Source organism: Procambarus clarkii, chromosome 60, assembly GCF_040958095.1.
Source record: "Procambarus clarkii isolate CNS0578487 chromosome 60, FALCON_Pclarkii_2.0, whole genome shotgun sequence".
Lineage (NCBI taxonomy): Eukaryota > Metazoa > Arthropoda > Malacostraca > Decapoda > Cambaridae > Procambarus > Procambarus clarkii.
Genome location: NC_091209.1, coordinates 13,885,051 through 13,909,495, shown reverse-complemented (window position 1 = coordinate 13,909,495; position 24,445 = coordinate 13,885,051). Strand labels below are relative to the sequence as shown.

Here is a 24,445-nt window from a genome sequence, read left to right as displayed (position 1 = left end):
AAGTGGCCACAGCCTGAAAGGCAGCTGCCTGAGAAAGCAGCTTGGCTAAAACCAAAGTCCAGTAGTGACCAACAGTACACCTGCAGTGAAGGACATCATGGACCCAGCAGACTGCATGGCAGAGGCAACAGGAATGGCCAGTGGTATCTAAGAACACTGATGCACACCTTGCAAAGCTGCAGAAGCAGGTATGAAATAGGACAGAAAAGTTATAATGACCTGGCCAATAACACATACAGGACAAACCCACAAAACAATTCCACAGGGAGGACACCAGCAACCCAGACTGTCTCACACACACACACACACACACACACACACACACACACACACACACACACACACAGGTGGGTATTTTGCATGCAGGGAGACTCTTTACAAAACAGACACCATACCCTGACCAAGACCACTCAGTGAAGAAAGGCATAAGGAGCTATGAATAACATGCATGGGCCCCTAACACAAACAGAAGCAGGACCAGCATGATTTACGGGTTTTATAACATATACAAGCACATAATGCAAAGACTTTCTCCCATTAAGTGTGATTGTACACAATCTCATCTGTTCCCAATAACATTAATCACGTAGATAAAACCTCACTTGTCCACAATAAAGATTGATCACATGCATCACATTTTCACTTTTTTCTTCTTTTCTTTCCCCAGGGTCACAGAATTGTTAAAAGTTTTGACATCCATCACAATGAAGACAAAAATAATAAGCAATGACTGCAGATACAAGTGACTCACCCAAGTCATCCCAACCCTGGCTATTGACACTGGAAGAATCTGATGCTTCGGAAGCTTCACTGATGGCTTTGACCCGTTGCAGGTGGGGGGACTCCACTACCATACCCTCCGTCACCGGCCCTTCACCTTCGCCTGAACACACAAAGTTGTCTCCATGTCATCAAATGTATTAAATTCTGCAATAATTCTAGAGTCCACATTTAGCCGTGGAAAATTATTCACTTAATTTGTCTTTATTTTGAACTTTTAATTTTAAAAATGTACTTTAATATTCACATATCCATTGCAAAATATGTATGGGAATTTGTTTTTTTTTTTTACTTTATTCAAGAAGTATTTATTATTTTTGGGAAATGGTACTGAATGTATTACAGTATTTAAAAAAAAAAAAAAAAAAAAAAAAAAAAAAAAAAAAAAAAAAAGTGTGCGTGCTTTTCAAAAGGCTGCCCGACAGTGTAGTCCAGCATCTAACACTGCCATTAATAAAATAACTTTTATATATTAAATCTAAAATATGTAATATATACACATGATATGATTGCCTTATTGCTGAAAGTGATGGATGTCATCCTTGTAGGAATAGATTTTAGTGGGTTATTGTATCAAACAAGAAAGATCAGTACTAGTCATACTTGAATCAAGGGCTCACCAGGAGGGTAGAAGTAGCCTAAGCTCTTCTACCCCTCTGAAATATATTTTATCGTCTCAATAAAAGTACTTGAACTTTAGGTCAGCTCTTATGGTCTATAACTGCAGTTACCCACTGAACAAAAGTTGACTAATGAGAGTTTGAGATGTTTACTAGTATAAAATGATAGTATACAAATTGATTTTAACCTTATAAAAGTTAGGATTTCGGAGTTCATACAATCTTAACTTGCACAAAAGTTAAAGTAAAAACAAGAGCTACATACAAGTGTAATGAAATAAATCTTCCTGGGGTTGTACCTTGGTAGCTCCCCCTAGACTTAGCACTGGCACACTAGGGACACACCCGGTGCATCACGTTCCCATCACTACGTTGGGAACAAGCACATGTTTAAACTCAGTTTAGCTCAGTTTTAAACTCATGTTTAAAGCTCAGTTTAGCAGTTATATAACAATTAATAATGAAAAGACACAGAACCTCCCTCTGAATAATGTTTGTCAACACATCAATTGCCAAAGAAAACTTGGAATCTCCAAACTAGGTCCTGAACTTCCTCCTCCTATGCCATCACCAGATGGCAGGAAATTACTTTAAAAATATTCTTTTCTTCAACCTATCTCAGATTCTTGTCCTCATAACCCTCCCAAATGCTATATAGTCGTAATGGCTTGACACACACTCCTGATTACCTCACCTTTACCGAGGTTCAATGTAAGGAAGTTCGAGAAAGTTACTGAAGGGCCAACCACAGAAATTGTGTTAAGTGTAATGAAATGTGTTTCTGGGATGGCACCTCAGTAGTTCCTCATTTTCACCAGTTCTCTTCTTTCTTGTCCTACTGGTTACTTTTGGAATTGAGAGTGAAGAGTTTGGAAACCCTTCACACACTAGCCTACTGGGTAGCTCCTGAAATGCCATTCAAGTAAAGTATCCCATTATAATCAATGATCTAATTTCTGTGGCGGCCCCCTAAGTAGCTTTCCTAAGCTTCCTCACAATGGACCTAAATAAGGAAAAAGAACATTTTAAAGTAATTACCTACCTGGATGAAAAAAGAGAGGAAAATAAAAAATTAAATACAAAGTATGGAGTAAAGAGAGAACTTGTGTGTGACAGCCCAGGAACAGACAAGGTGGGTGATTGTAACACCCACCTTGAGAAAATGGGCATCCAGCATCCTATTTGACATTCAGTAGCACCAAATCCTGATACTGTATAGTCTAAGTTACAAAACAAAATTTTGCCAAAGCATCAGGAGTACCTGAGAAAGGCCTGAGAATGGGCACAAAAAACAGGGTGTAATGAATGTTATACCACGAAACCTGTGAGCAAACTCACTAAGTTAAAGAAAGGGGAGAAGAACACTAATAGCTCACAAATAAGCTGCACCACAGCAGCTGGTTCCAGGTTAGAATAAGTCCTGAACCACCACAAAACAGAAGGCTACAGCAGACCCTCAAAGATGCATACATTGCCAAAGACATAGATGGCATCTGAAAACTAACAGTTGATCCCTGAGCAGGAAGACTCTAGAGTAACAAGAGCCAGCTGCAAAAAGAAAGCACTTCAGCCAGCTTGAAGAGCCTCTAAAGTCAACTGAAGTGTTGAAAGTTTTTGGCATATATGAAGATTCCAAAAAGGGCCAAAAGTCAAACAAAAGCACCAGCCCAAACGAAATGTAACAAACCGAGTCTGCAGCAGCAGGAAAAAAGCTTCGTGCTACAAACGTTTGGTGTATCTAGGACAGAAGAAAAAAATGTGATCCACAAGAACTACCACATTATCTCCCAAACAAGAACAGTTTAAGAATTGTAGAAACTCCCTATGCAAACATCAGCAGATAACTGATCTGCCTGGGAAGGACAGCCACTGTAGAAGACCAGTCATTGAAGAAAAAAGTCCCCATAAAAATAGAAAAACATGCAGAAAATGAAGTAAACCCTGGAAGCAAGCTTTAATAAATACAATTAAAAGGGATGGTTGACATGGCCCCTTTCCTCCCCGCCACTCAAGAGGCAAGGTCACCTGCTGGGTCAAATGGCAACTTATAAGAACCCATAAGAAAAAATCCAGGAACATGCAATGACTACTCTCACACATACATGAAGCAAATGATTAAATACTAATATCAGAGTATAGCACATAAACATGCCTAGAGTCTACAAGAAACCAAGTTTCAAGGATGAAGAGTTACTCATCTTCGGAGATCCCCGCCTTACAAAGCCCAACAGGGTAAGTTAGAGAGTATGTAAATTGGTTCTAACCCATCCTCCTCAAACAACAGTACTTATAGCAACTATTGGACAGAAAGTGCCAGTATGTAGTGATGGACCACCAGTAAACCACTTTTTGTAATATTAATTTTATAGTGGAAAAATTGAGCTAAACACCAAACTTAAATATTCCTAGTATTGCACACACACACACATTATATATTTATATTTTATATATATTATATATATATATATATATATATATATATATATATATATATATATATATATATATATACGGCCTAAGATAGCATAATATGTATTAGGCCTAGAATTGCTAGAAGAGGTTAGATTAGGCCTTATTTTTGTTAGTTTAAAAAGTTTCCAGTTTGTTCAATTTCAACAATACAAAAATCAACTTTCTGGTGGTCCATCATAACATATTGGTACTGTACTTTCAATGAAATACCTGTACTGCAAATACTTTAATTTTAGGAGGATGGATTGTCTGGATCAGATCAATGAACTATGGGGTAAAGTGATGCCATCTGGTGGCAAGTAGTGGATTAAAACTAGGTACCACAGCCAGCAGTTGGCAAATGCCCTTATTTGGTGAACACCTGACCACACGCAAGAGCTTGAGAGGGCTTCGAATTTCTGTGGAAACACCTTCCGACCCATTTCTGGGCTGGATTAAATACTGTGTTCTCCAGTAGTGCCCTTAGCACATTATGAACCTGCAAGGATGCTTTCAAATTCCCTGTGGTGCCATGTTATATATAGCACCTGTCTGACCACACGATCCGTGTCCAAGGATCTTGGATACGGAATAGCCAGAGCTTGGAAATCATTACTAACGATGTCTTTGAGAAATGAAATAAGGTAAAAAAAAAAATATTTCCATAAATGGAAACCCAAATATCTACTGACACTTGTGCAAGGGGCTGGACTGCAGCAAGGCAGGAGCAAGAGTGAAGCATGCCAAGCACATCTGTGGGGTGTGAAGCTCCAGACCTGTCCCATCACCATCTCTTCCTGTGGTGTCCATGCTAATCTTCCTCTTTCCATTGCTAACTGCACTTGCTGTTAAAATATACCAGAATTATTAGAATATATTGAAGACCATTAATTACGGTTTTGCCTGTAATGCTTGGTTAAGATTGCCAAATACAAATCAGTGGTCAAAACTCAATCATCTTGGACCATCAGTATATAGTAATTATTTTATAAGACATTAGTGCTTGATGACAGTAATGTTTACTAATTATTGTGAACAGTTCTATTTTACTAATCTCTAGACTATGGCACAAGGCATTTTATAATAACAGTTGCAGACCAGTACTATAATTATGTGGACACATTTATAATTCTGCCCCACAAAGAACTCGTGCTACAGTGTTGAGTAAATTGTCTTGCAAAATATGTCATGAACTCTTCTAATACATAGTACAGTACTATAATTACATGCTGAAATATGGAAAATACATAAAAACAAGCAAATGCAAGTATAAAATGTACAATTTGCTGTGTGTGTGTAAGGGATCTTTTCAAGTGTTCCTGTCTAATACTATTGCATAGTACTTGAGAATACTCAATCCAGTCCAGAATGAGCTCCTGAAGACTCGTTCAACTACATAAGAACTCTTTCAAGTGCTATTTGGCAAGAAGGGGACTGCCCTGCCATATAGGGCTCTTGCTAATTTTTTTTTGGCTGCCCAACTAATACCCCTTATCTTGAGGTAATGTTGAGATGATTTCGGGGCTTAGCGTCCCCAACGGCCCGGTCCTCGAACAGGCATCCTTTTTGTTACACCCCCCCCCCCCCCAAGGAAGCAGCCTGTAGCAGATGTCTAACTCCCAGGTACCTATTTTCTGCTAGGTGAACAGGGGCATCAGGGTGAAAGAAACATTTTTTGCCCATTTGTCTCCGCCTCCACCAGGGATCGAACCCAGAACCTCAGGACTACGAATCCAAAGCGCTGTCCACCCAGCTGTCAGGCGCCAAACCACTACCAGCTGACAGTAGCTACATGTAAACAGGATCTCTGACTCCGCCCACTTTACACAGTTCCATAAAGATCCCCTATAAAACAAAGGAGAAATAGGGACAAAGGAGGAGACGGTGTCACTCCATCAGAAACTATCTTTTCATCTACATTTGAAGCCCTATTTATGAGTTTTACAACTTCAACTAAATCAAATGCAACATTATATGATCAAAAATATTTTGTTGATTTTTTTTATGTAGCTTGCACACAAAAAAAAAAAAAAAAAAAAAAAAATGGAAAAGTTACCTATTTAAAGGTTTCTTTTCCAATCTCTTCCATATTTCAACATGTTATAGTATATTTAATCTTAATTTTATCAAACAAGATAAATAGGCACTTTTTTTTTAACTCTGGTGGCTAATTGTCTTGCCAAGAATCATTGACTTTACGTTTTTTTTAATACTGTACAAACAAATATTTCAAATACACTCTCAATGTTTACATACTTTTTCGTTTCATGGTTTTCTCCTCTGACTGGGTTTCCAACTCAGATTCTGTTATTACAGGAAATCTGTCCTTGCCAGAGGTGCCATTGCTCATGCTAGACATATTTGCATTTCCTCCATTTTGGTGCTGGGATTTTTTGTCAGAAGTAGCATCATACAGAAGTAGATCAAGGTCAAGTGGCAGAGCAAATCCTAGGTAGCACTGGCCACACTCATCGTGAATTACGCCACTTAAAGGCACACTACCAAGCCCTCTGCCAATGCTGCTACCAAGTCCACTACCTCGAACTCCGGCCGACCGTACAGACGATACTTCACTACAACCCGATGGAGATCGTACCATTCCTTGCACATCGAGCAAATTGCGCATCAAGCTGAAACAAAATATTAAATCCATAGTAACATTTCAATTATCCAAACTACAGCAACACATTCTACATTCATTTCATAAATACTAAATATATAAAAATCCACACATTTAGTATAAATTTTATTTTTCATAAATGCTGACAGTGCAAATGAAGTCCTCTGTATAGTACTTACTATGTCCCACCATGTTCATAACTTGAAGATAAAAAGCCTTTGAGTGAATTTCGTGCCGTTTTTTCCTCTTGGCTCGATTCCGACACAACTCTGCGGTGGTTTGTGATAGAACGAAGAGTGAGGTAACTTTGGGTAGACAATGGCTGGCCTGTTATTACTGAAGCTCCATGCATAATAGGTGTTGTGCTGCCTGCAGTTCTATCTCCAGGATCTTCTGCAAAAAGGGCTCCACTTGACCCACGGATGGAACCGGCTCGCCCTCCACGTCTCAACTCTACTCCACCTTCAGCAGTTGCTTGGGAGCCAAGTGTGGCTAGTGATGCTCCACTGGCAATAGGACTTAAGCGGCAGTCTCTGAAAGAATGACAAATTCTCAATTGAGCAAATTAAAACAACATAAGCTACTGAAACAGTATTTTTCAGTGAATTCAAGAGTAAATACACACAATATCTTAGTAATATTTATTTATAAGTATATAAGAAAATATATTCTATAAAAATAGTATTTTATAAGATACATTATAATGCAATAGAATTTTTTATAAATTCTTATTTGTCTTGCATTTACACTAAATGCCCCCGAGAGATTACTGGTTAGTAAGAAACGCAATTCTAATTTCTAATTACAATACAATATTAATGTACTTAATATTTTAATATTTGAAAAATGTGAAGAGAATAACTGTGCTGTGTTTTAATGAGGAAAATGTGGACTGGCAAAACAAATGAAAATTTTGCATTGCCAAACAGTAGCTCCCTGAAGTTAGCACCGAGATAGCTCCATGAATACGAGTCACATCAGCCCTAGATGTCCTTAAGTGCCTACCTGAGATCAGAACCAGCACCTGGTCCACTCAGAGGTGCAGGGGATTCTTACGATCAGCCTCCCCAAGGGAAACATCCAAGAGCAAGAAAAACAAGAATGCTACATGGTTCACACAGAAACAAGAAATAAAGCAGCAAATGCGCCACTCAATAGTTAGTCTGAACCCCTCTAGTTACATTAGATCTGTGCTAGGTGGCAACACCACTGGAAGATGCCGCCTCCCATGGAAACACCTCAGTCCAGAGCTGAACACCACAAATTAATTCACTTAGGAAGGGGAAAGGGACCAGGGAGCCACCAAGACTCATCCATAAAGAGGCATTTCATTAATAGGCGCATCAGTTTGCGGTCTTTCAGCTCCAGACCAAACCCCTCTAGTTCTAACTAAAGGGTTTCAAATTAATTATCGAAAGGATCATTCGCAGAGTCATTTCTTGTTTCTCCGTGAACCATGCAGTTGTCTGTTTTGCTTCACTTACTTATGGACGTTTCCTTGACAAGGATGAGTAAAAATCTTCCGCTCCCTGTGCTTCTTTGAATAGACCAGATTCTGGTTCTGGTCTGTAGCAGACTTAAAATTTTTCCAGCTCTGGTGGGTGGGCCGCCGTGCACATCAAGGAAAGGGCAAATGATGTTTATACTCTTTTCACCTTTCTCACCTGAATTTTTGTGCTATATCATTCAATTTGGTATCAAATTGTTCACAATAGAATGCTCTAAAAGAATATTTACCTATAAGAACAATGTTACCAATACCATAAGATAAAGTACATAAAGTAAAGAATAGTGGCTGCCTCACACCCGATGGTCCGGGTGGTGCAACATTGTCACCGATAGAACTGCTGTCATCCTCACGTTCATCACCAGCATGTATGATGTGGTCATTGTTGAGAGGCCAATCCTTATACTCAAAGTACACTAGTGACCAAATGACTACTTTGTGGAACTGGAGGAATGCGAGTACAAATGATTTCTTGGTATCAGTTGTGTAGTACTTTTATAACACAAAAGCATTATATATAGCCACAGAGAATGGGAAGACGTTGGCGTGCATTTTAAAACCAACCCCATAATAATCAGATAGTAATTGAACAATATATGGAAATTTTACAACTATTTTAATTCTGGATAACAACGTGTATTGATTTTAGGATGTCATTACCGTTATCTGGAAGTGATAGTGTTAAGGACTAGTAGGGCTGATGCAAGTAATTTGTAGAGCTATCACAGTGCTACTTTTAGGGAGCCACCAAGGACCAGCCAGTAAGAATCCTTGTTTACAGGCAATGCTGCTTTTATTAAATATCAAAAGCAGGATAAGAGGAAGGGCAAAAGATATGAATTCAATGAGGCCAGTTCAGCCTGGATAGGGGCAGACCCCTTTTTTCTATGGGGTAACACCTTTCCACCCCATCAATGCTGGAAATGGGGTTAGGCTAATGATAAATAATTGTGATGAAAATGACAGTAGAAAAGTAGAATACAGTAGAAGAAGAGTAGCATAGAGTACAGTAGAATAATTGTGACAAAATGATAGTATTCACTGAAAGATTAATAATCTCTGGATAATGTTCATAGACCAAGAGTAAGACAAGAAAATTAAGGTGAAGAAAGATTTTTCAACAGAAGGTTCTTGAAAAATTATAATCTTTGTTTTGCAATTGTGCGTACGTTAGGCACAGAAGATATGGTATACTCCCAAAATATCAAACATTTTGGACAACTTCCTTAAATACAGCTGGCAGACTGAGGTGGAAGTTAACAAATTTTTTTAAGATAAGAGAAATGAACTCAAGAGACTGACATACAAAAGAGACAAAATTCTAGGAAACGCGTGATATTGTGGAAAATTGCCTGTTAACTAAAAGGCCACACTCTACCTTCCTTTCTGAGCTTTAAATATATTTTAATCCAGAAAATACAGAAAAAACACCTCTCAGTGCAGTCATTACTGCACTGAGAGGTGTTTACGAATAAAGGATTATATACGAATAAAGGATTTCCAGGTATGACTAAATTCTGTCTCGAGTGAATTTAGTAGCGGTGCAGGAGACGCTCGGTGAGCACCAGGTGTGTTAGTGCGTGTGAGTAGCTGGGGTAGTGAAGTACCTTTTGTGATGAAGAAGACTCCTCATGTGCCACAATGCTCTGAATGTTGGTAATCCGATACTGGATATGGATAGATAGGTTGACAGACAGTTCGACACATTTGTTTTGACCGTATATAACTTAAATAGTGGGAAACTCAAGTGCTTGGTGAAGAATCGACTTGCACCACTGTGCTTGAATACATTAAAAAGATATACATAATAATGCTTAACTTTAAAATATTTATAAACCATATACAAAGCACAAGTCCAACAAATTGTGTTAAATTATTTTCAGGCTGATTGCTTGGTAACTAAAATATCCTATGACAAATTCAAAGCTACAACAATTTAAATGAAAAAGGCGCTTACATTTGTGTCCTGACAGGTAGTGAACTGTAGACATTTGCGTGGGAATTTTCTCTAGACATATCCAGACCATCATTAGGCAATTCAGTCGCAGAGAAATCCATGTCCTGTGCTGGATCTGAAAGTGAATCCGAGCTCAAGGTGTAACGTTGATCCCCAGCTTCCTCATCTGAACCTGTGGGGTCCGTGAGTGAATGGCTTCGGGAACTAATTCCTCTGATACGTCGCGCAGATTGCAGGAATGCTGCCATGCGATCAGTCATGCGATCAGAGGCCGTAGAGGAGTTGCTGGCACGACTGCTGGTAGATTCACGACGTCTTTCAGATCTGCCGATATATATAACAGTACAGTACTGATTTGCCAGTGTTTTAAATACACGAACATTTATCATTTCTAGATATGATATACAGTATACTAAGTATAAACAAAAGAAAAATGCTTAAAGTTTGATTTAGTAGAAATGCAAGGTATCCCCAGTTCATATGACAAATGTCCCCTAATACAATAAATATTACCATGTGATATGGGAATAAGATGCATAGAGTGGGGAGGATGTATAACTGGTGGCAGATGGCTGGGTGTGGTAAGCAGAGGTTATTATCTAAGTGGAATTCCAGGATGAGAGTAATGTTTGTAGTGTCATGTCTTCCCTTTAATCTTTGTTATATCAAACTTCTGAAGCTTCTGATGGTTTTGGCATACTGTACGATATCCTCTCCATTAATTTATTCCATCCATCTAACACTTAGGTTGCAGAAAATCTTTGTACGTGTTTTTCGCACATTTGTTTTCCTAATTTAAATCTATAACGTCCTGTTCGTAACACTGTGGATATCAAAAATTTCGGACAACTTCCTTAAAATAACTGGTCTCTGAATGTTGGACTGGATTTCCGGTGTTCCCCTCACTTCCAAAGTTTATCATCTTTTGAGGATCTGGCATTGATATGTTGTTCCAATTGGTGTTGGCCTGTTAAATACATTTGGGGATTTTGGAGAACAACTTGCACATTTGTTAGCCATTCTCTGCCTACCTTCAGCATCGGTGTATTCTGTTGAGCATTCTTTCCTGCTTCTCTACTGTTTTGTAGGGAGGCCCCTGCATGTTTCCTACACCAGAAATTAAACTCTCCTTTTTACCCCTGGCTGCTGCTGAATATCTCCGGTGGCCATGGCTAAGTTGCTCCTTTTGGTAGATCTTTTTTTTTCCCCTTCTCTCAGCTTTGGTGACTCTTGCTTAAGGGAGTGATTGAATGATCCAAGCTCAGAAATAATGTGTTTAATACAGAAATGCCCTGCCTTCATCCCAGCTTATTCTGTGCCTTTCCAGGGGTTGTGTTGGCATGAAAATGAGGTGTGATTGTCCGCTGACCTAAGTACATAATCGGTGCTGCCACCTTGCAATGGGTGGCAGTAACCTTGTTGTTACTGCCACCCACTGCAAGGACTAATTAAAAGGACAAGTTGGTAATTAAGTCACCAGTTGGTAATTAGCAGTAGCACAGCAATGCTAGGCTGTCTCTGATTTCAAGCAATGCTAGGCTGAGGCATCTGTAGAAAGATTCCTGCCGATTTCGTGATGAGGTCACATTGACTCAGGTTGGAGTCAACAACGTCCAAGAGGGAGCAGGATATCGCATGAGGAAATGACCAAATGACCAGCTAAGAAAGCAGTCTTACCTACACTCTATACCTTTTTATGTAAAAGGCACACACAAAGATTTGTCACTCTAAATGACTACCGATCCCAGTTAAGAGTTGACAGCTCACCCTCATAATAACTTAAAAATATATACATAAACATTAGCATGTAATATTTGTCATTTGTGAAGTCACTTACTTTCTACGCACACTAGCAAGAAGTTTGCTGAAGCGAAGTGATGATCGTTTGCCAATGGTGAGGTCATCTTGTGAGGGTGTTGGCTGCGGCTGGTCCAAGGGATGCTCCTCTAACACTGGTGCACAGTCAGAAAGACTTCTCTGATGGCCTATAACTGAAGGAGGCTTTGACTTGTGTGGCAGCGTCTGAACATGAGAAAAAGGTTTAACAAACAATGGTGTTAGCAAATGTGATTAATAAATTACAGTACAGTACACTACAATTAAGTGAAAACAAATCGGTTTAAAAATATGTTTTAATTTGCATTATAAATAACTTCAAGTAATTTGTATCAGCTTGAAGGATGCATGCAAAGCAAGAGTAACCATTGCAAATACTGTAAATCCGTTCACTGTAGAATGTCAATTGAAGCCAATTTTTGCAAAGATATAAAAATTATTGGAAATCTTGTTTATAACAGCATTTTTAGTTGATGTGTTGTTTACTAACCTGGCTTTTGCCTGAAGTAGGATAAGAGTCATCTAGCCCAATACCTTCCACAAGCAGAGACCCGCCATCACTACCATCTTCGGAATCATCTCCAACATAAAACCCAGGCCTGTGGTGATGATACATCTTCATTCCACTATTTTCATATATAATGATCAGGCACACCAACAAAGATGGTAATATTACTAGAAACTCATTATACCTTTCACTTTACGTGACACTGCAGGAACTAGTAATACCTGACCTGCATGTCAAAAAGGAAAGGCAAATGCACCTCAGTATTCAGTCACTTCACAGGTAGGAGTCTAGGTCTACCTATACTGTACTACAAATGAATATTCACAAAATCACATCGTCAATAATATACATCTTTTTAGCAGACTGCTTCTACTTAGTCCTTTTCATAGCCAGTTTGTCTTAGTGTTATTTACATGTATGCAACATTTTCTCAATATTCACATTTGCCCTGCACTACCGAGTGGACAACTTTACCAAGGCTATTGTATAGAAAATTAATACCAGCACACCTCGCCCTTTGCCGCTAACTCCAAACGTCAAACTTGCAGTATATTCTACTTTCTCCATTCTCTCATTATCCATGCTCCCATAGCATCCTCTCATCAGTCTTAAGAAGATTTACTGTCTTTTACTTTCCACATATTTTTAGTAGTACAGGGATTATTGTTCCTTACTCTGTACATTCTTATGCAAAATAAGGTTTCAGGTTTTTCTGTCAAGTGGGAAATAGTAACTAGCCAAGGCACAGTTCCACTGTTCTCTCATTGGCTGATTTAACTAGTTCAGAGCTGATGACTCAATGGCCCTACAGAACATTTTTGATTTAGCCAAGGTGAGCACTGGAACATTGGCACAAGTTTTCAGTTGGGTAACCAAAGTGGTTTGCAATAACCTGGCAATGTACATTTATTACAATTTCGAAAATGTGCCATGCGTGATGTATGTCTACCAGTGCAGTTAATGGCATGGTGTGTGTAGTGGAGACACTGACCGGCCACTGGGTTAGGCAAGAGACATCAGTGTGGGTTTGGAGGGCCCACTACTCATTATGACTTGTGACTGGATGTTCACTGTCAACAGGACTATTCCATAGGTAGTGGCTGAGCAAGTGTGAGGTTGGACAGTAGCATTCAAGGTCTGGCTACAGGCGAGTTACTCTAGAAGCAGAGATGCAAATTAATGTTTTTATTTGGTTTTAATGAAAATCAAAAGCCAAAAGAATTTGAACATTCGTAACATGTATTGCATGTGGATTATTACTATTACATTGGTTGGGAGGTCAGTTTTTGGTATACAGTATACTGTAATATGCTATACTATGACCATTCAGGTTGACAGCTTCAATATGTACAGCCACAGCCTCCATGCAAAGTTGAAACTAAGCAGCTAATTCAATGATGATGCTCCTGCATCTCATTGCTGAGCAGTTATCCTGGAAACAAACCGTAACTGTCCCTACTTTCCGCTTGTTACAACTTGTAATAAAGTTGTTACATCTTGGCTTAATGTGTTTATGACGTATTAGAACGTTGTTACAACTTGCTATATTGGTTGTTATAACTTGTTAGGTGTTAAAACTTGTTCGAACGTTGTAGCAACATCGTAATTTCGTTGTGTGTTTGGCGGGTACTCTTCCTGCTTATGTTTCAAAGAATTTCCATTGACAAGGGAGATGAGTAAACACAACCATCATCCCTCGGCAGCTGGGAAGTGTTGTCGTTCAAGGCTGATGCCCACCATCCTCGCTTGCAACACTGCTGCTTACACCTGCAGTTGTCTCAGGCTTCTTCTTGCTCTTATTCATCACTTTTTGATGATTAATTAATTACTACTAATAATTACTACTAATAATTATAAAGCTATTTTCCATCTTATTGTTTTACTTGCCACGTGTTGTCTCTTTACTGAACTATAAAATAACACACACACACACCAGTTTGGAACACTTCAGAGATAAGTTGTGACACACACACACGTCCCTCAATGTCTAGTTCTACTGCCCTCGACATTTCCTGTACATACTTCAGAGATTACACACCCATACATTAGGATTGGAACAAACACCCCATTCATGTTACAGCAAGGGTAAACCATTTGTTCATTATTGATCACGCAACACATAACACACACTCCAGACATTTAGCAATACAGGCACTTACTTTACTAGATCAAAGTCATCAACATCACTTTCTGAGATCTGGTGGCCACCAATGTTTATGTAATTTTCATCAACTTGGCCCTGATTGGTGGTTGGTGACCACACATCCACCGTTTCCTCCACCAATTGCCAACATTCATGATGATGACGTTGTACAGACTCCCAGCCTGAGAAAAATGGATCCAAGTCAATCTATATATTTACCATGCTATTATATATCTTGAAACTGAGTGATTAAACTTATTTATCTATTTGTTTGTTTTATATACATACAGTATATAGCTCTAAAGGCTTATTCAGTGAATGAACTCTATGGAGGTAGCCATTCATATTTCTAAATAAATCAGTCACAAAGCTATGTTAATATATTGCTATTAATGAGAAAATCCATAGAAGTCATGGAGGAGGATTGAAACCTACAAACTGGGTACTCTCGATTACATGCCTTAGACCACTTAACCACGACATTCTAAAAACAACGAAATCTGGGATTTAAATAAATCCTCTAGGAATCATGAGGCTTCAAATCCTCTTAATGGATCATTCGGATTTTCTCATTGATACATCATGTTAATTAATGTGATTTCTTTGTACATCTGAAGAAGAATGCATTGGAGGTAGAACTCATATACCATGGCCAGAGTGCATGAGGGCAATGAATGAAATTCTGACTTTGCTTCAGTGGAAGCCTCAGGAACCCTACAGAATTCAGTTGAATCACAGGTTTCATGGCTTTTAGCATGTCATGTACGTGTAAGGCATGTACTTGGGCGTACCCAGTGTGCCGGCTCCTCATTGGAACAGGCACACTGGATTCTCCCAAGCTCCTTCTCATTAAAACATCACATTAATGTGATTTCTTTAAGCATATTGCTATTAAATTATGAAAAAGCAAAATATGTAATGTTTTGATTACATCATGATGATGATGATTGAGAAAGGTATTTCTAGGTGGGAATACCTCAGGATATTAATAGGGTACTGTAACAATGACAAGGCATGCATTAAGTATGACATCCTGTAATGAATATAGTGTGTGTGTGTGTACAGGCTGGTGTAATGAGCATGATGCTATGTTATGTAGAATATTGGTGTTCAGGTAATACATAATGCTATGTTATGTGGAAGATCAGGTATCTGAGTATCTTAATATTCATTCTCTATACTGCTTTCCTATTTCCTACACACTAATGCCTACCCACCCAATAGTAATGGGAAATGCAATAATATGATGATGAATATAAACTGAAAATAATTACTCACAATAATAAAAATATACACAAGTAATTACTTTATATTAAAATTGCATGCACCATGTAATTGTTATTTTCAAAATTTCCGAGTTGAAAATGTCTTACTAGTGTAATGGTGGCTACATCAACCTGAACACTACTACATGGGTACTCACCATATTTCCTGAGCAGGTTAGCCCCATCCCTGGTTGTAGCCACTAGGCACAGAGCGTGAAAGCAGGTTCCTCGTACTGAGTACACTGGGCAGGTAGCAGCCAGGTGGGTGAGCGCCGGCAGCACACCCTCACAACTCAGAAAACCTGCGCCATCGCTGCTCAGCCCCAAGTGGCCCATGGCCCAGATTGCCACTTTAAGCTGGTAGATATCTTGTGGAGTAGAAACAGCACCAGCTTTAACAATCTGAGGAAATATACATGTTTGTTAGTGTACATTGCCACATAATTTGAGCTTGCTGTCGACTTTTGTGAAAGCGAGTGAAAATATTTCTCCTTCAGATGAGTAACACGTAGGTGAATGTACAGTATGAGGAACAAGGTGAACTAAAATTTTCCAGTGGACAAGAAGACAATTACTATGACACGGCAGCAACTACTTGTTTAATACCTGCTTGATGGGGAATCTGGGAGTTCTTCAACTCCCCAAGCCTGGCTTGAGGTCAGGCTTGACTTGTAAGAGCTTGGTCTCACTTGTTGTTGCGATGAGTAGAAGAATTACACCTTGAGTGAATATGAAAACCCCTTTTCCGAGCTACTCTTGGGAGCACTTAAATGCTCCCCAAGGTAAGCTTCCCGAGGGCCCCACTCTACAGAACCGCGAGATCAACGTTTGTGTGTGTGTACTGTGTGACACACTATACTGGAACAACAATCTTCTTTAAAATCCTCATCAGGTCATACTGTTGCCATGGAGGCAGTGGAGAAAAAGTCATTTCAGATCAGAGTGACTAATTATTCACTCATGAACACTAGAAGCAGCTAAACTTTGGAACAAAACGATCCTCCAGTAATAATTAGAAACCACCAGTTGCTCACCTGGCCGCTACCAGGACACTGCCTTCGTGGTTCTGTGCTCTGCTAGTTTGTTTTTAGCTTCCCGATTGCTGGCAGACGTCTCGCTGACTTGACTGTGGTGGCAGTGTCATTTTATCTGAGCTTATCCATGTCCTGGAGTGCCTCATTATCCAACCTGGTGCCCTGTTCCCTTTGGGGTTAGGATCCTGGTACCAAAGACTCTTGACCGTTGGTTACCTGAAACTCCTCTGGGCATTTTGGTTTTGGCCAGCCATTGGTTTGTCCTTGCTCCTGTGCTCTGTGTTTCCTGGCAGCTTAGTTTGTTTAGCTTCAGGGCTTGTTCTGGATGGTCCACTTGAGTACTGTATTAACCCTTGGTTCTGCTGGGGGTGTTCTTCGGGCTTGCCATGCTTGCGTTGTGCTTCTGCATTGTCACCTGCTCTCTTTTTCCATGGATAAGTGCTCAAAGTGTTTCCGTTTACTGATGTTATTTTCAGAAATGCAAGCCTTCTCTGCCTAGGCACCATTATGGGCAGGGAGCTCGGCCAGTTGCTACAAGGGCCTTCCACAAATCAAGTATTGAATGTAATGAAATGCCATTTCTGTTGGGGCCATCAATATATCCCCATTTTAGTCTTGTTCCCTTCTTTCTTGTTTGATGGAGGGGGGGTCCAGTTTGAGTGGCTTGTGAATGATGGGGTGAACTTTTTGGTACACTGGTTGAACCGAGTTGCTACCCTGGTGGTCAGGTACATAATGGTTAGGGCGTTTAAACTCCTTGGCAATAATCATTTGCTTTGTTACCCTAGGATACCTAATTTTCTTCAGGCAGTGGCTCGTTTTGTTGCACGTGAGCTTTGTGAAATTTTCCTTTTGATTTTGGACTGAACTCTTATCCCAAATATCTCCAAACTCTGATGCCCAAGCTCTATATGCCGCAGAGAGAGCTAGATTCAGCTTGTGGATCCCAGTAGCTCAGGAAGCTACAATCAGGAGCCCCTCTCAGAAAAGTACACTAGGGAATGATAAGTAACAAAAATAAACCATCATACTCACCTGAACCATATTTCTTACTGCATCATGTTGCATAAGTATGCAGAAACCTTCCTTATGCTGTGTGAGTGATCCATACAGGTGTGGCAAGAGGAAAACATCATGAACAATGTGCTTGCTGCCTGTGCGTCGGCCATATGCACCATCCTCTCCACGCTGGTGTTGAGTCACAGAGTCAGCAACAGCTGTCTGCATTAATTTTACATATCTGCCAATCATTAAAATAAAGCATTAAAAAATCTATTCAGTGTTTGTTACAATATGCTCACAAATTTCTTTTACCCTAATTCTTGGCCTTCACTTGCATAAAAATACACACACACTGTGCATAATCATGATCGTAAGACAGCCCAAGCCACAGTCATTAGCAAAAAAACGCAATTGGGAGCTTGACTGGGAATCGATATCAAGCCTAAAGGAATGAAAACTGAGTGACCCAATGAGACACAAAATACTGTTCAATGTAAGAACTGCTCGAGCTTCTTCAGGAAAGCTAACAACCTGACTGTTGGGAACAGATCAATTATATCCCTCCATGACGTATCAAACACAAGCATAACAGCATTGTGGAAATGTTGCAAACACGGCCCAACTCATGACACTCAAATTTGAGGCAGTTCAGTTAAAAGAATCAGTCTCAAATTTTGTTACTCTTTCTTAAATTAGTAACTATGATGTTGCCCCAAATGTGAACTGTCTAGCACAAAGCCTGAGAAACAGGAAGACAAGCAATATCTAGAACACACTTTCCATGTCAGATTAGAGTTACTCGCCCGATTTGATGAACAAGAGTTCAATGAAGCAGGGGATGTGTGAATTTGCTTAGGATGTTGGGACTTAGTTCACAAATGGAGGCCAGATTTTAAGAAATGGTTTGATCTTGGGAAAGCTACTGAGCATATTTAGAACTAATATTCTATGTCCCCCCCCATCCCTAGCTGCAGACTTTTTGTTAAGCTATGGGCCCTTTTTACCTTGAAAATGAGACTGAGGCACAGAAAAAATGCTTGATGTAGTTAAATCTCTTTACAGACAGGTTCCCTTGGTAGTTGTCCCTTCATGTGACAAGTTGAAATTATAATTTTGCTCAGTGAAATCAGCCCTTAGTGTCAATAATATTAGGGATGAATCTAACTATTAATAAGACTCCAATCATGGTTTTCATGATTTTTTGTATAAAGACTCACCCTTACATGACACAGTTGGAGCTTTGGGAAAACTATTGAGGATATTTAAAACCAAATTCTATGGTTTGTTATTCCGAGTTGGCAAAGTTTTCGTTCACTCGGATATGGCCCCGTTACGTTTTGAAAATGAGTTTTGAAGCTAGACATGGTTAAATTTGTCTGCAAATTTGTTCATTTGGTAATTGTCTACTATATTATAGGTTGAAATAAAAAATTTGCCAAGTGAAATCAGCCCATAGGGTGTGGGAAATGCATCCTGGAGGCATCTCCGGTTGCAACGAATCCCACACGGCAATGAATTGGGGTTGGTCCCATGTAGTTTGCTGAATCCAGGTTGTACTGTAGTTTGGTGCCACAGGAAAAAAAGTACTCTAAATAACCACTATTCAATCACTGAACCATAGTCTTAACTAAATGGATGCATCCCTGGATGGTGCAGTTCTCTGGATAAAGTCCTTACAGGCAAAATGTTATCTACAATTATGGTCTGCCTAAGTTGGTGTTTCTCTGGAACACAATTCCTTCATACCCAAGTTTACCCGAGAGGCACTAACAGTAGTGGCCTCTATGAGGACAGGAAGCCGGCAGCTTGTCGAAGACCCCCCTGCCCTATTTGCCTTTATGATCTTTTCCAGCTGTACTTTAAAACCCAACAGTTTTTTGGCATTAATGGCTTCGGCAGGTATGCATTTCCATGGGTTAATAACCCTGTGGGTAAAAAGCGTCTCCTGTTCTCAGTCCTACATTATGGCTTGTTGAGCTTGAAACCGTTGATCCTTGTTTGTGTTACACCTGACCTTTTGAAGAAATTTTCCTTATCAACATCCTCCAATTTGTTCAGTATTTGAAACATTTCAATGAGATCAGCCCTGCCATGTCTGGTTTGTAGTGTTGTTAGCCCTGTGACCCTCAACCATTCATGATACAGATGACAACTTGGCTCTGGAATGATTTTTGTTGCCAGGTGTTGCACTTTCTCCAGAGCAGCTATATCCTTCTGAAGACGAGGTCTCCATGTTTGTATACAGTAATCCAAATCGAGGCACACCAGAGATTTATACAATTGAATCACTACCTTCTTTTCCTAGAAATCGAAGGTACGCTTAATTATTCCAAGTGTTTGGTTAACTTTTTTAACTGTTGTTCCTACCTGCCATGCAACTTTCATCGAGTGGTGGATTTTAACTACAGGTAGGCATGTGCCTGAACACATGCCCAAGACTCGCCACCCGAGTAATGAAAAACAGACACGAAGTTCATGGTAAGACGTCTGCAAAGATACCGGAGAATGGTGGAGGGATCCTCCACCACAACACTGACACTACTTCACACTAACAACCAATGGCCTCGTCAGATCAAGTGGGTTGCTTGCCTAGGTTTGTATGCTTCCAATTAAGCAAAAACCCTTTAAATTCGGTGCTTGTCAAAGTGTGAGAATGGGCTGCAGTCAAAACTTTAGTTTTTGTAAATTTGTGTGTATTAGAACTGCCAATCTAGACAAACTGGAATATCTTGACTGATTGGACACCTAATTTATTGAATCAGGTTATAACCAGGTATGAACCCCTCCATTTTACCTGGGTTTTAAATTGGACCAGGTTATACTGGAGTGGGAAGCCACAGTCTTGGTTTTAGACTTGAAAATTAACACTTGTTTATTTTATGTAGGTCAACTTTTCATCCAACAAATATGTTTAAAATAAATAAATATAATTAGTTCTGTAAATGAGTAATAACATACTATATGGTAATGAGTAATAACATACTATATGGCATTACACTCGGTTAAGCTTTCCATCTGTATGTACACATGTTTGTCTAGTTTGTTATACAGTATCTTGCTCTTTGTTATGATATTTTTAATGATAACTATACCAGCATCTATTTCTACAAAACAAAACTAAAAGTACCACACAGCTTCTATTACATTTAACGTTACTATTTCACATACTGCACTACACATTTATTAAACTTACTTATAATTGTATGTTGTAGACCACTTATCCAGTAAGGTATTGCTGAAGTTGGCCTCGTGGTATGCCCTAAATCCTCTCGGAGACGAGACCAACTTTGCCATGAGCAGCTGTCCGCGGTCACCCAGGTGCAGGACGGATGGTGGAGCACAGAGGATGGCTTCCAGGTAGTCCTATACAAATCATCGTAAGGAGTAAACTTAACTGTGATCTCCCTGAAACCCTAAAATTGATCTCCCTAAATATAAACCCCAGTAATATAGATATAAAACTTTATAAAATAATGGGATGTACAGAGATCACAATAGCGTGATCCCGGGCGTAGGTTCAAACTCTCATCGCGGCCCTTTTGGATTTGTTCATTTAATGAGATGTACCTTAATTGTTATTTCTAAGCATCTATATTATTGGAACCAGTACTATCTCTAATTTAAACTGTTATGCCACAGGGATCTTTTTCCATCTCTTCTTGCAGGATCATAAAAGTAATATAGAGCCACTGGAGAAATCCTACATAAGCAAAAATGCCAACAGTAACATATTCGTAAAAATCAAACCCCCCCTACATCATAGGTGACTGGCAAGGAAGCACTATAGTTAGCTACATGTTGACCTGCTTGGATCCCTCAGTTGACAGTAATAAAGTAGCAGTACCCAACACACCACCAAGTTGCTACACCCAGTGCTCCATACACGTACTGGGATGTGTCCAATGTCAGTTGGCAGGAATGAACTGGATTTTCAGAAATTTAACCTGTTTTCCTGGTCAGGAGCTGTTCTCCTGTGTGGTTTAGCGTACATGTGAGGTTGAATGCAAGTACTGTTTGCCGGGTTTTGTTGTCAGTCTGAACACCTGCTTCTGCATTGTTGTATTAGATGATGATTGAAGAATACAGTACTGCTTGATGACCATGTTAATACTCTTGGAATCAATATGCAGTACACTACAATTTGTAGTGTAAGGCTTTCTTTAATCGTTTTTAGAGCCTGAATTAAGACTGTGACTATAAAGAAGCCCTTTGGATGTCATGCATGGGTGGCTTATAAATTATATTCACCTTATATAAGGTGAATTTTGAAGTCTTCTTGATTGCATAGTATTAGAAAATCATGACTAACCCAACATTTCTTTCCACACAATGTTAATTCTTAGTTAATCCAAGAAGTATAGTAAGTATTAGTGGCAGGTACTTCCTCTTGTAGCCACAGAACAGCTTATTTCATGAGTTGTCAAACAATTCAAGCTTTACTGTTGCATCTTCAACACGAAGATGCAACAAGACTACAAGGATCAGTACACGAGACATTTGGGAGTGGTTCCTTGTGTACCCATGGGCAGAAAATGGGCAGAGTTTCTTTCACCTGATGCATCTGTTCACCTAGCAGTAAATAGGTACTTGGGAGACAGCTGCTTCCTGGGGATGTGTAACAAAAATGAGGCCTGGTCGAGGACCGGGTCGTGGGGACGCTAAGCCCGCGAAATCCTCTCAAGATAACCCATATGCTGTAAATTGGGGAGAGTAGTGGAAGAGTAATTGGTAGCTATTGATAATGATGATTAATGATAAACAAATTACAATAATAAACACTACAAGCTATGGCAATAATTTGCTTTAATATATATACATTTGCTTGCCTGCAATGTTAGCCCATATTAACAATTTTAACCGAGTACATATTTAGCTTGAATAGGATTAATTCAGTTGCTCATTCTTACTTAGTAAAAGAATTCAAACCAATTTCAAGGTTACCAATATATACTCAATAACTAAAATTTCAGTTCCAAAACTTTCGTAGTCAGTTATTAAACTTAGTTGCATACTAACTTCATTATCACACGCCTCCTCCAGCACATCCAGCGCTGCCAAGGACACTACACGGCTTTCATCATACAACTGGGCTACCAGCAGCTCTACTCCCCAGCGAGCGAAGTCTGCGGCCCCTACCCGAACTAATGCTCGAAGGAACTGAGTGGCATACACTCGAGCTGACTCCTGGCACCCAGTCAGAATCTTCGTCAAAATTGCTCTGAAAGTACAGTGAAGTTCTATTACATCAGATTTAGAAAGAACAGATGCAAAGTTGTGGGCTTGTGAAAAGAGTAATGAACCTGTGAGAAAAGAAAATTAAATGATTAAACAAGTTTACGAAAAGAGCAGTGATTAGCATGCAACTCTGTCACTTGGGCATGTTTCTTTACATCTGATGCCTCTCTTCATCTATAAGTCCCTAGGAATTAGGCAACTGTTGTGGTTTGCACTCTGGAATTGGTCAGTTATTGGCCTTAAGAGGACATCAATAAACCTGCCAGGTTTCCTGTTTATGACAAGAGGAAATATGGTAACATTAGCTATATAAAGACAGCTAGATAAGTACAACACACTAAGCTGTAAACCTACAGAGTAATAGCCATAATATCTTTATTAGAAGATGGGGAACTTACCTATTAAGCCCATTGATTGAGTAGTCTAAACAGGTAGATACAAGCTTGGCATACATATCACTCTTTGACACACTGACCAGCTCTTGCAACCTGTAAACAAAAATTTGTAGTTTTTTAAGCAGTTCAAATTACAAGTTACAATTTACAATTTAGTGAAAAAACAACTTAACTATTGGAGAAAGTCCATATGCAAAGTGATGTACTGTTTGTACTTGGATGAGGTTCTGGGAGTTTTTCTTCCCAAGTCCTGCCCAGGGCCAGGCTTGAGCCTTTCACAACACCTCCCTTACTAAAGTAATTGTTCTCACACTGGGGTGTCTGTACCCTAAGTGTTCAGAAAATATGACCCTTTTTGAAGTAAAGGCAAAATAAAACCAGCCCCAGCCTTTTCACTCATTTTTAATTGGTGGTGGTTGTGCTAGCTAGTGGTAGGGAAACTTTCTCCAGTAAAAGCATTTGCTCGAAGGAACTATGCTTGTTTGTTGACCTTTCTCAACGTTAAGTCAATAACACACTGGGGGCTGCTGGGAACGTGAACAACACCGAACAGACTAAGTGGTACAGGAAGAGGACGAGAACACGTCTAGTTTCTGTAACACCATTTCAGGTAGCATTCTTCTGTTATTATGCCATGTGATTATTAGGCTTTCACTAAGCTTTTAACACTATGAAAAATGGGTGTGATATTGCTGGTAGGTCCACAGTAAAAAGCTAAAATGGGACAAGATTATTTAATCATAGGCTCTCTTATATACTGAAACTGTTCCTTTCTAAAATATTTATACAAGACAAATATAATAACCATGTCATTTAGTTGGGTAAGAACTGCTTTGATAGTAAGTGTACTTGACAAGCTTAGCAATAGATAACTGCTTCATTCATTAGGAAGAACTCCCCCTTAATAAATGTTCTCAGTGTTGTCATAATGGTCTCAACACTGGGGGATGTGGAATTAATCAATTACATTTGAGTGCTTCTATATACACCAATATAAGAATACTTGGAATGCAGAATACAACACACAGTAGAAGGTAAACAGCTATGTGAACAAACTTTAAGGAACACACTAATATTAATGACAGTAAGATC

The 24,445-nt window shown here is 39.4% G+C and overlaps 1 protein-coding gene across 2 annotated transcripts in view; it reads right to left on the bottom strand.

Annotated features, from left to right (window-relative positions):
* LOC138353970 (rapamycin-insensitive companion of mTOR-like) overlaps window positions 1–24,445 on the bottom strand; it is a 53,293-nt gene that overhangs the window by 4,743 nt on the left and 24,105 nt on the right. For both annotated transcript variants that reach the window (XM_069307539.1, XM_069307538.1), the window contains exons 13-25: window positions 23,357–23,446; window positions 22,740–22,941; window positions 20,917–21,086; window positions 17,757–17,961; window positions 15,846–16,089; window positions 14,439–14,604; window positions 12,262–12,370; window positions 11,773–11,957; window positions 9,936–10,259; window positions 6,651–7,004; window positions 6,108–6,481; window positions 4,544–4,696; window positions 752–883 (exon numbers count right to left, since the gene is read on the bottom strand). In XM_069307539.1, the coding sequence (XP_069163640.1) occupies window positions 752–883; window positions 4,544–4,696; window positions 6,108–6,481; window positions 6,651–7,004; window positions 9,936–10,259; window positions 11,773–11,957; window positions 12,262–12,370; window positions 14,439–14,604; window positions 15,846–16,089; window positions 17,757–17,961; window positions 20,917–21,086; window positions 22,740–22,941; window positions 23,357–23,446 (2,708 nt within the window). The remainder of the gene's footprint in view (window positions 1–751; window positions 884–4,543; window positions 4,697–6,107; window positions 6,482–6,650; window positions 7,005–9,935; window positions 10,260–11,772; window positions 11,958–12,261; window positions 12,371–14,438; window positions 14,605–15,845; window positions 16,090–17,756; window positions 17,962–20,916; window positions 21,087–22,739; window positions 22,942–23,356; window positions 23,447–24,445) is intronic.